The 13,098-nt window shown below is 39.9% G+C and overlaps 1 protein-coding gene across 1 annotated transcript in view; it reads left to right on the top strand.

Moving 5' to 3' along the window:
• Positions 1-13,098, top strand: part of LOC103183198 (A disintegrin and metalloproteinase with thrombospondin motifs 16) — a 120,455-nt gene that overhangs the window by 80,494 nt on the left and 26,863 nt on the right. The window contains exons 13-17 of the mRNA XM_007900538.2: positions 990-1,162; positions 1,998-2,128; positions 3,204-3,327; positions 3,818-4,062; positions 7,748-7,886. Of these exons, the coding sequence (XP_007898729.1) occupies positions 990-1,162; positions 1,998-2,128; positions 3,204-3,327; positions 3,818-4,062; positions 7,748-7,886 (812 nt within the window). The remainder of the gene's footprint in view (positions 1-989; positions 1,163-1,997; positions 2,129-3,203; positions 3,328-3,817; positions 4,063-7,747; positions 7,887-13,098) is intronic.

Here is a 13,098-nt window from a genome sequence, read left to right as displayed (position 1 = left end):
TTGATCCCCCATTACCTCTGCAACCTCCTAATCCCCTACCATCCTGCCTGCTCCCACTGCTCAGCGGCCTCCGGCCTGCCTTACGTCCCCCGCCTCGCCCGCCCCACCATTGGTGGGCAGGTCTTCTACCACTCTGCCCCCACCCTCTGGAACTCCATCCTGTAGTCCCTCAGCCTCGCCCCCTCCCTTGCCTCCTTCAAGACGCATCTCAACACCTTCCTCTTTGACCGTGCTTTTGATCGTGCTTGGACGTTACTATAAGACATTGTCTCTTTTATCATCTCGTTCAAGTGCTCTGAAATGCTACCAATGTGAAGAGTGCATGTTGTTCTACTCCTAACCCCCTACCAAGCTGTCTGCTCCTTCCGTTCAACGGACTCCAGCCTGCTTCACCTCCCCCGCCTCACCATTGGCGGGTGGGTCTTCTGCCACTCTGCCCCCACTCTCTGAAACTCCATCCCGCAGTGCCTCCGCCTTGCCCCTTCCCTTGCCTCCTTCAAGACCCATCTCAGGACCCTCCTCTTCAACTGTGCTTTCGATCACCCTGCTTACCCCCCCTGGCCTCCGCCCTCCCCAATCCCAACCCCCAGCTCAGGTCAGAAACTCTGGCTTTCCAGCACCTTGGGACATCCTCCCGACATGAAAGGCACTATACAATATTTAATTTTGTTGTTTTTGTTGACTGTGTGTTTTGTAGACAAACGATTTGCACACAGCAATATCCCACAAATAGCTGTGAAGTGAATGACCAATTTTATTTGGGGGATTGTTGGCCAGGAGAAACTTGTGGAAGAAAGGACTGAGTCACCATCTTCACTATTTATTAGCTTACAGACATTGTTTAGGGAAGAAAAAGAAACCCTGTCTGGAAATTTTATGAGTGCCCTGTTTGGACCTTTTCGCTTGTTCCTATAATGTTATTTCTGATAATGCAGAATTTACAATCTATGAGAAAGAATTCACTGCTCATGTGTTTTTTCTCCAAACAGGCCTCAGTACGGAGGAAAGTTCTGCGATGGTTCACCTCGTATATACAAGCTGTGTAATCATCAGAATTGTCCCCAAAATAGCATTGATTTCAGATCCCAGCAGTGCGCAGAGTACAACAGCAAGCCATTCCGGGGATGGTACTACAGGTGGAAGCCTTATACTCGTGTTGAGGGTAAATCTATATTTTTTTTAAAGTTTGTTTTGCCAATTTGCACCCCTAAACTGAAGGCATTTGACGCATTTTTCCTTCTACTTGCACACAGTTCCACAACCTCCAAATCCACCCAAGAGGCTGTTTTGAATTTGTGAGGCTTGACAGGCTGTTCGACTGCAAGGAGTATGACACCATAGCCTGATCCTGTGCTAACCAGGCACTCTTATAGGCATAACTTCCATTAGGGCTCTCTGGATAACACTGTAGGGGAAAATACTACTTTTCATAAACCGTTCAATAGAACACCCTGATTGAGATTAGCCACCTTTTCCTTCTCCTCAGCTTCTCTTATTCCTCCCCAGCTCCTGCTCCTGCTCCCATCAGAATGTGTGAAGCATTTTGAGACATCCTCCCAATGTGAAAGGTGCTTCATAAATGCACATCATTGTTGTTCAAATCAGCTAAGGAAACACAAACTGGGATTTGAACCTCATCCTCCAGCCAGTATGGCCCCAGAGCTGAACAAGGCTGTGGCTTTAGTAGCTAGGTCATTGGGAGATCCCATCTACCTATCCTCTACCTAGGTGGATGTTAAGCATCCCACAACGCTATTCAAAAAGAAAAGAGAATTTCTTCTGGTGTCTTGCCCAACAATCCTGCAGACGATTTGATCATTCATTTCACAGCTGTTTGTGGGACTTTGCTGTGTGCAAAATGGTTCCCATGTTTGCCTCCCAAAAAAGAGTGCTTACACTTGCTAATAGTTACAGGGAAGCTCTTTGACATGTTTGAACATGCAAGGTAACTTCATGATGCCACTAACTCTGGTTGTATTCCACTTTGCCCTTTTTAGACCACGACCTTTGCAAACTCTACTGTACAGCAGAGGATTTTGACTTCTTCTTTGCTCTCTCAAGCAAAGTCAAAGATGGGACGTCCTGTTCTGAGGAAAGGCCTGATGTGTGCATCGATGGTTTGTGTGAGGTAAAGATTGCTGGTATGAACACCCCTCTAGATTGTGTGAAGATTTGTGTTACCATGAGGTCCACTTCCCCCCCACCCCCTTCACTCAGGTTTGTGGATCATGAACAATCTGCGCAGGTTATGAAAGATGCAGATTATGCGCTTCAAAGTAAATGCTGAAATCTTTATACTCCATTCAACCTGCAGCAAACTTGATCTTAATTTCCCTGTATAAGGAAGGGCCATGTAATTTCTGATTTAGCAAAACCAAGTATCAATATATTGGGCTGGGAGTTGATACTCCAAACAGTTAAAACTGTGGTACCGGTACTGCTTGTATAAGTGGAATAATTGCCCCATTAGGGACAATTTTATGGAAAACAGAGTTATGAATTAAAATTACATTGTTTGATTGCATTCAAAAATGCATAACTTATGATAGTGCCCTGTATTCATAATGAATTGCTGTTATCAGGTATAGTCTGTAGGAGTTTGATAGCGAGGGGAGGGGAGAGGTAATCGCAAACTATTTCTAATCATTCTCTTTTAAACACTTATTAGCCATCACTTTTGATGTACTGAACTATGGGAGTTCTGTGATTTGAGTGTGGTGTCAGTATATCTCCAAGCCTTTCTGTGCTACCAGAAACTAGAAGAGAGAATTTTATAAGACATTTGTTCTTGATGTAGTTGTCACCGGATGCTTTCAGTTAGTTGTTCATAAAAAATGTTGTGAAGAGTTTTTGTTTTCCATTTGTTGGTGCAGTTTTCAACACACCTTCATTTGAGGGAACCTTTTGCTCCTTTATGTTGTGAGAAACCCCAAAGTAACACCACCGAGTTAAAGGTGATGATCTGAAACGGCTACATTGGTGATTGGATCTACAAACCAAGGGGTTGAAGTTTAATTGCTGTGATGGAACCCCAGCAGAGACATTACACTGTTCCACTCACTGACTTTAATGATTCCAATTCCACATTGATTTTGATCAAAACTATATGGACATCGGATTTGGGGAATCTGTCCATTGTGAAACCAGGGTTCCCTGTGTGTGTTTGTTTTTAATGCTCTTTTTGTTTCTTTCCCCACTCACAGGCTGTTGGATGTGATCGTGTGTTGGCCTCCAATGCTGTGCCAGATGCCTGTGGGGTCTGCAAAGGCAACAACTCGACTTGTAAAATTTACAAGGGCCAATACAGCAAACAGCATTATGTCAACCGTACGTTCTCATCTGTGAAGTATTTGTTCTGCATGTGATCTTACAAAGGCTGGTGCCTTTTGATTTAGATATAGCTTCCACAAATCTTTAGGAATAGGGAAAATCTATCGTTTGGGGGATGGGGACCCAGTGGAGCCGGGTGAGGATGAGGTGACAGGGAGCTTGATGAGGGAGATGACACATGCCGCAGAGTTCTGAATGATCAAAACTTTATATAAAAATATTCTACATGGTTTCCTAATGCCCTAATTTTTAACACATGTCCACTGATATTTGAACCTTTTGCATCTGCTGACTGTATAATGCTGAACATTGAGTGAATATTTCACATAGAAGATCATTGATAAGTTTGCTCAAAATAGTCACATAAATCTGAACACAGGCCATGTAATTTTTTTTATTAATTTAGATATTTAAAATACATATTTGCTGTAGTAATATAAACCTTTAACAGTTAAAGATGTAACTAAATTCATTTCATTTCTTTCAGAATACTACACAGTCGTTAATATTCCTGCTGGGGCACGAACCATTCGTGTGTATGAGCTAAACATCTCCACCGCTTATATTGCTATTAAAAACCAACATCAAAAGTACTACCTCAATGGCCATTGGACTTTAGACTGGCCTGGTCAGCACAGGTTTGCTGGTACAGTGTTCGACTACAAGAGACCATACAATCGACAGGAAAGCCTTTCTGCAGCAGGACCCACCAATGAAACCTTAGTAATCGAGGTAATAATACAGATGGTGTACAGCAGAGACTTGATCCTATTGTCTTCCCAGCACTGAGCAGGACTCAAATGTGCAACCACATGTAGGGAGTATCTCAAAGCAATCACAGTTGGACTGCTAGCTCAGATACTTTGTGGAGTGGAGGCATTAATATTTCAGTACTGTGGGAAAGCCTAGGAAGGGAAAGTTCAATAATGGGCCACTTTGGGAATCGCAAACTACATCATTGCAACATCGGGTTTGCAATTCATGATTTTGAAATTTTTTAAACAATGCCAACTTTAGAATCCCAAACATTTGCTCTTTGGGCTACCAAAAATTGCCTGAAATCAAAATGCCACCAAAATGCTTGCTCTGATTACAAACCAGATGTTACAATTAACACAACAAATCCAGTTTGTGAATATCACATTCTACACACATTGTCTCTGACAAATGCCTTCTATTAGATGAATGTAGAGTCACATTAGATGCATATTTACTAGACATTTTCTTTCCTATTTTCTCTGTTGTAGGACATCAGAAACTCATGGGGGGTGGCTTTCATTCATATATCTCCACTGTGAATGCTCTCTTGCCTCCAGACATAAAAGCATGACATTGAGAAGCATCCATTCACTATAAATCAAGGGACGGTGCATATTTGGACAATTAGTTGTCCTTATTTCTACTATTGTATTGCCTTTATGAGTAAATGGCACTAGTCTGATGGATTCCAATTCCAGATTGCAGTGGTTGGACTCACTGTATTAAATGGGGCTGTTTTTACTGTACCAATTCTTCTGTGGCTTGGAAACCCTGGAAGTAATCTTCATATGTATTTCAGCGAATGCTTATAACCGTTCCAAACCACAAGAGTAATGAGCCAAAAATAATTTACCCATTAATCTGAGATATTGCCCAAGTTCTAGTCGAGCAATTTTCACATGAGATGCTCAGAAATGAGAACAGACAGTAAAAGTGGTGCAATGTTATAAACTCATTAGGGTAAGTGAAATCAAGTCTTATGTGATGGTCAGACAAACTGCACTGCATGACTTCAGCTTATAACTTAATTAAGGAAACCTGGATTTGCCAATTTCAAAGCACTACATTGTCATTAGTACACTGGATTTGAAAATTGAATAATTGATGTTCCTCTAGGGAAAAAAAGGGTATAATGTTGACCTGAGATTATAGTGTTTGGAACAACGTAACTGCATACAGAACTGAAAGATGATAATCAAGATAATACTATACTTAATCAAAAACATGCTGGACTGTAGGATCCTCCTGAGAGCAAGGAACATGGAATATGGAAAGTACTGTAATGGGAGATTGCCAAGAACTATCATCATACAGTGCTGTTAATAGTCCGTAATGTGATTAGTAACACTCCTGTCAGAAGAAAAGTTCAATACAGCCAAGGGATAAAGCTGTTCTATTATGTCATCTTGTTTGGTTATTTTGGTTTGCTTGACAACCTCCATTTTCATAGATTTTGAGATAAGTTGGGCAGAGGAATCTAATGGAACTCCAAATCTTGGTGGGTGTTCATCATCTTTCAGGGAATCCTAGGATCCAAGTTTACTTCAATGAATTGTTCAAGTTTAAAAAGTTATTTTACAAGTATCATGCCTCTGAAAATACAAAAGAAAATCAGGGTGTGCTAAATACTATCTGTTTAGAGATAGTGAATGGCACATCGAGGGTTAATATAGTAACAATTGGATTGGTGCAAAACTGATGTCCTGCAATACTGGAATCTAAAGAATGAATATATTTTTTAAACAGTAGAATGTCATTCTGATTCCTCAGGAATTCACTGCAGATGTAATTGTACTTGACTGCTAGCTTGAGCAAGGGCTGACTGGAAGACACACAGGTATTCTGACACAACCTCCAGAATCAGATTTCTGTTTTCAAAATCCTATCTTAGGGTCAAGTCTTTTCAAAAATGTTGGAAATCCGTAGCAACTCAATTGATTGGTATCTGAAAGAATAAAATTAAGTTAAAACTTTAGGTATGCGACTTCTTCAGAACTATCTCCATTAGAGGCAATTTTTTTTATTATCCAAAATGTAAAATCTGAATTTTAATTGCAGTCTTGTGCAGCACAAGCTATGCGCTTGCAGAAACCTACATTATTCTTAGTGATTTAATCTGAAACTGAATTTACCTCCTCTGGTTTCACATATCACCCAGGCTGAGAGGTTTGAAATGCCTCCAAATTTAATTAAAATCTGTTTACATTTGTCAAAAAATTCAGTGTCTAGGCCTCCCTGATGGAAGTCTTTACCTTGCCTTCAAGAATGTAAACATTGATCCACACCAATTCCAAATTAGAAAAGGAAAGAACATTTCAAGAAAGTAATTCCAGCCCTTATCATAATCCTCTGGGCTCTATGCTGCAATCAGACACAGAGTAAAACTGAATGGGTTTGATCAATTAAATGGTGAGAGTGCAGTTTAACAAGTCCTCCACTCATTTAATAATAATAATAATCCTTGCATTTAATATAGCGCCTTATCAAGTCTTCGAGACATCTCAAAGCGCTTCACAGAATATACTGTAAAGTGAATTGACTGTATATTTTGTGAAATTATAGAGGTTTATCAGATTCTTTAATGGAAACAAGAGTAAATCAACACAGTGGAGCTCTGATCATTGACAGTCAGTGCTTCTGCATCATATTGTCACCAGTGATGTGGGCAGAAAGCAAGCCAGCTTCCCTCACTAAAAATGGTCAACTTCTGGTCGCCTTCAATGTCACTTCCCGCACATTGGCTGATATATGTCTGCCTCACAATACACAACCTAACCCACTCGCTCAAGCAAGCTCGGTCGTGCATTGTCGCTCCCTTCGCATGCCGAGAGTGGACACCAGGGATCCACTGTTTAAATGAATCCACATTAAAAAAGTGTGTTGTGATAGGGATCTGTTATACATTCAGATATAGCAAGGCAGCAGGATATAAGGGCTAGGTTTTTATTGGTGTATGTGAAGGGCAAATTTTTAACAGGTACCTGGAAATATTTACTTACACAGAAGAGAAACACAACAACTGTACATAGGTTACCAGGAAGGGTGCTTACTACCAAGACATTGTACTCAGTTAAAAAATAGTTTAATGTGCTAATGGGAAGACACCAGGGCTTGTTGTCCATGATGAAGGATGAAATCAAATGGACCAAAAGAATTTCTTAATCAAAATTTTTCTGGTAATCTCGTGTTTCAAATGAATGCACTCCGAGTTTGGAGTGAAACCTACTAAAGCGGTGAATATAATATAGTTTACATTGACATAGTGCCTTTCACATCGGGTGGGCATTTTTAAGGAGCAGTTTGCCTTAACTACTATTTTTAGTCAGTTAATGTTGGGCACTGTCCATAAAATGACTTGCTACCTTAAGAAATACAAGTCTGTTTCAGTGAAATAAAAGTGACTGGAGTGTTTTTACAAAATGTTCTTGCCTTTGTCTATTCACTGTGGCTTCTGGCATTCAAAGGCATTTTAACACCACTGTAAAACACTGCTGATCTGAGCGAAACTACAGACGTTCTGAATGGAAATAGTTAATTCATTTGTTGGCGACAATTTAATAAGGTCATTTGTTTGTCTAAGGCGCGGTGTGATTATTTTAACATATGAGAGAAGATGAGGTGATCAATACTTCTCCCACTTTGTCTTTTGTCTACCCAGATTCTACTTCAGGGCAAAAATCCAGGGATCGGATGGGAATATGCTTTGCCAAAATCGGAGCTGGAGAACAAACCATCTCTGAAACATAATTACACATGGGCCATTATACGCTCTGAATGCTCAGTCTCTTGTGGAGGAGGTAATGTGCCCTTGTACGAACCCTTAACGTGGGAATTTGCAGCATTCTTTGGTGGAAGTTTCCTTTCATTGGTTAGTGGAAGATTTGACTTGTACACATTCTTGCCAAGCGGAGCTGTTATTATCAATTACATTTTAGGATGAGTGGGATTAGCTGGTGCCCCAAGGCTGGACAGACCAAAAAGGAAAAAGGCTGAATAAACAGGGTGGGGATTTTTTTAAAAGTAGCTACTCCTGAGGACAATGGCCATATGTTTCAGCTTATGCAACAATATCCTTCAGGTTTTCCCTCATTTGAGTGTTTCATGTCTTGCTTTTCCTTCCCCTGGAAATAACCCAACTCTTAGATACTTTTTTGACTATATTTTACTGCATGCTTAAGTCTGTCATGTCTGAACTCTTTAACATCCACAAAGATCCCATCATCTTATCAATGGATTTGATATAAAATGCACTGCTTGGCCTGCTTTTATACATGCTTCGATTTTCCCCATCAGAGGTTATGATTTGGCAAAGCTCCAGGGCTTGCTTTATCCTCTTTTATCTTACAATATCTGAGATGGAAGGTACATGAATTACACTTGGCTTTGAAAGCATAAAAGTATAATGTTCTCGATTTTATGGGGGCAAATGCAATTCTGTTCATACATGGGCAATTTCACAAATACTCCTTTGGTTTTATTTCTCAGTCTCTGTCCATTCCCTTTCCTTCCTCCCATTTCTCTCGTTCCCGCTCTCTGTCTCTCTTCCCCTCTCAAGGAGGACATAAGCTAGAGCTCTTTGAAAAGGCAATTAGTTAGATGTTTGAAAAAAAGAGTTTGGAGAGTTATCAAAAGAGAGGGATTAGATGAGTGGCTCAACTGAAGAATATACAGTCAATTCACTTTACAATGTATTCTGTGAAGTGCTTTGAGACGTCTCGAAGGGATGATAAGACACTATATCAAATGCAAAGATTATTATTATTATGAACACCACTAAAGACTTGATGGACCAAACGGCAGATTTCTGTGCTGTAGCTTTCTAGCGTTTCTTTGATTCTGTTGGCTAATTCATATGACTATGTGCAGGGATCATTACCACTAATGGGGATCGTTGGCATGGCCTCTGAAATCCTTGTGAATTTGTTGAAATGTATTAGTTTTGTGGGGGGGAGACAATTTAAAGCTGGAGCATAGTCCATACTTTAAACAGATTTACAACTTGTGGGAAGAATATGAATCCTTTTGCACATGTTGAGAGGGATTGTTAGAGGATATAAATGCATGCCTCAACTTCACATTTCACATTAATTCTTCACCCACCCCACCCCCTTCCACTCACCATAACCCATTTACTTGTTTGAGTTGTAAGGAAGGCATATAAATGTAGTAAATCTTGTTCTGTGCTGTGAAACGTGGGAAAAGTAAGGCTCTCTTATCCAGGCAGTTGTGGGATGGGGGTGGGGTTAGGCACAGAATTTGTGAAATATTCTTGGGTGAGTTTAGGAAGAGTTAGTTATCATTTATGTCAAATGTTTTCCTTACAAATAATAAAATGAGGACATGAGATTCTAAAGGGAAACCAATGAAAATCCCATCTCCTAATAGCTGTGTTTGAATGTGTGATGCAGCCAACCCGCCTGGATAAATGATGTCAGCATAAAGAAGTTATCTTTCTGGTGAACCTGCTGTATGGATTTCAAAAAGGAAGGTCGTGCTTGACCAACCTCATTGAATTCTTTGAAGAGGTAACAGAAAGAGTAGACAAGGGTAATGCAGTAGAAGTAATATATTGGGATTTGCAAAAGCGTTCGATAAGGTACCGCATAATAGACTAATGAATAAGGTCAGAGCATATGAATCAGAGGAAAAGGAGCAGAATTGATAGCAAGCTAGCTACAAGACAGAAAATAGAGAGTATGGGTAAAGGGTAGTTACTCAGACTGGTGGTGTTCACAATTTACTGGTGTTCACAAGTTACATTAACGATTTGGACTCAGGGATCGAAGATACAATTTCAAAATTTGCGGATGATACCAAATTGGGGGGGTGTGGTTAATACTGAGGAGGATTGCAACAAGTTACAAGACATTAATAAACTTGCTGAATGGGCATTCAATTGGCAAACTGATTTCAATATAGATAAGTGAGGGGCTACATTTTGGTAAGAGGAATGAGGAGGTCACATACTGCCTGGAAAATAAGAATTTAAATGGGGTAGAGGCGCAAAGGGATCTAGGGGTACAGATATACAAATCGCTAAAACTAGCGACGCAGGTTAATAAGGCCATAAAGAAAAGTAAACCAAGCGTTGGAGTTCATTTCTAAAGGGATAGGAATAACAGCAGAGAGGTTATGCTCAACTTATATCGAACCTTAGTTAGACCAGACTTGGAGCACTGTGTACAGTTCTGGTCCTCATATTATAGAAAGGATATAGAGGCACTGGAGAAGGTGCAAAGGAGATTTACAAGGATGATACTGGAACTACAAGGTTATATCTATCAGGAAAGGCTGAATAAGCTTGGACTCTTTTCTCTCGAAAAGAGAAGGGTAAGGGATGACCTAATAAAGGTCTTTAAAATGATGAAAGGTTTTGATAGGGTAGACATAGGGAAGTTGGCTCCACTTGTGAAGGAGACCAAAACCAAAGGCCATAAATATAAAATAGTCACCAATAAATCAAATAGGGAAGTTAGAAGAAAACTTCTTTACCCGGCGAGTGGTGGGAATGTGAAATTTGCTACCACAAGTGGTAGTTGAGGCAAATAGCATAGATGCATTTAAGGGGAAGCTAGATAAGTACATGAGGGAGAAAGGAATAGAAGGCTTAGTTGAGGAAGAGCAGGCGGAGGCTCATGTGGAGCATAAACGCTGGCATAGACCAATTGGGCCGAATGTCCTGTTCCTGTTCTGTACATTGTATGTAATTTTAGCTGCTTTAGAGCTCCAGTACATCTCCTGTTCTTTATATTTTTAAATGAGTGTTTCAATTTATCCTATGGAAAGAATATTATGATTTGTTTACTACCAGTAGTAAATCAGTGATTTCTTGTTCAGCTCACTTACATAGCTCCAGTTGTAACGATTCAAAATTCTCGAAAAGGATTATTATGATGTATGTTAAAAATCCAAAACTTGGAAGTAGCGCAGATGCATTTTCACAGTAGCTTTTGCACACAGACTATTACAGGTCCAGCTCACATTCTGCTGGCAAGCAGCTGTTTCCCAGTTCTGGTTTCTAATTCTTATATTGCGGTTGCAGCTGGCAAAGCCAAACAGAAGCAGTACGTGAACGTATGCAAACATGTGAACAGATATAGTGTTCAGGTGGTCCTGTTTTTCAAAGCAGAATAATGACCCAACCATAGGTCTTGCATTGTTAGGCATTGGTGCAATTGTGATGTTTGAAAACCTTATGTTGTGAATCTGAGTGCTTCCAGACCCTAAACAGGCTGTGAATCTCAAGTCTTTTTTAATGTTTTATTGGAATACATAATGAGCACGCCACTTTTATTATTGCCTTCAGAGGCTCAGAGTGAAAGAAGAAAAACCCATGCCTTTTACCAGATAATCATAATATTACCAGATAATCCATTTATATATTTCACTCACTGTCTCCAACTATTTCCTTTCCTGACCTGAAGGTACAAACTCTTGCTAAGGTGCAGGCACACCAGTTCTTGTTGAGCTCACTCCTATGCCTTTTTCAAGAGATTAGTCTTAGTATATGAGCCTAAGTAACATGAGTTGCTAAGCTGTCAACGATAGGCATCACAGCCAAACCTGATTTTGTCCTCATCCAGCATACATAATTCTTCCACTGTGGGTCACAGGACAATAGCCAGGAGTGGGAATTCTGACTGCCCCCCCCCCCCACCTCAAGCCCAGGAATGTAGAAATCCAGATATTTCCAATTTCCCATTTATAGTGTCCCTACTACTGCCCCAGTTGAGATTATTTTACTCAGCACAGACCAGGGATTTGATTTTCAAAGCTTCCATGACTGGATGACTCAGTCTCACAAAAGGCATTGTCTTCATTATGGGAGAACTCTATATATTAGATGCCATGCATTCGTACAGAGAGGAATAAACCCTATGTGGTTGTTATTCTCACTATTCATGGTCTGGCATTCTCTGTAACATTGCAACTCATTTTCTCTTTCTCTCTCTTTGTCCCTCTTTGTGTTCTATAGCTCACTAAATAATGCTTAGAGTCAGTTCCTGTTGCACCTTCTGTCATTTCTTAATTTTACGTACAGAACAATTACTTATTCATGTTGTGCCTTACGGCTAAAAGAATATCACAAAACACTAAACCATATAAACTCCACGCCCAGTGGCTTCTACCTCTTTTCTATCTATAAAGGACTAAACAGCAGTCTCTTATATTTTGGACATGTTTTGGTACTTGTCAAGGTGATGGACTTTTGTCATGAGAAATGGAAAACATCTATATTTTAGATCCTCAGTAATAAACACTCCCAGATCAGGAATCACATGCTTTAGTACAGAATTTTTTTCTGTTTATTTTCCTGTGTCCTAATTATTGAGGACTTTTATATTGGTTTTCGGGGACCACATTTTTATTGATAGTTATTTCAAATCTCCTGTATGTTGACCGTAAAAAGAAAATAATGGGTTTTACAGGATTTGTTCACAATTCTGTCCTAATAACGTCCACATTGGGATTTTGTTTCTGGGTTCCAACTGGGACCAGTGCAATAGATGGTAATATTGTTTTGAAATGTAACCTATGATGCGTTAATCAATTTTTACTGGAACATTTCACATTGTAAATGATTCAGAACAGCTGTTGGCACTCACTGGCTCAGAAAATAAATGAGATTTAGTTGGATTGTAGTACAGGAATTTTATTGCAGAGGAAGCAAAGGATTCTGTTTTGTTTTGTAAGAATGAGAGAAAGGCCAGATCTTAAGATAATAGATTCTATTATAAATCATTATCCCATTCGTCACCGATTGGAGTCTTGGCTTAGTTCCTAATTCAACGCTCCTTTTTTCTGATGGATGATGCCTGACACCTATTTGTACAGGTTCCTGCTGTACAGCTACAGGACTCAGAACCGGGTTCCTCTACCTTACACAACGGCAATGCTCATCTGAATACTTCTGAAGCGCTATTTGTAGTAGCATTATAAGGAACATCTTGCAGAGTCTAATGTTTCAACCTATTGGCTTTTATTTGAGATTGCTTTCACAGTAAAGGG

Source organism: Callorhinchus milii, unplaced genomic scaffold (genome assembly GCF_018977255.1).
Source record: "Callorhinchus milii isolate IMCB2004 unplaced genomic scaffold, IMCB_Cmil_1.0 Scaffold2, whole genome shotgun sequence".
Classification (NCBI taxonomy): Eukaryota; Metazoa; Chordata; class Chondrichthyes; order Chimaeriformes; family Callorhinchidae; genus Callorhinchus; species Callorhinchus milii.
The sequence above is the reverse complement of the archived record's forward strand: the minus strand, read 5'-3'. Positions and strand labels throughout refer to the sequence as shown.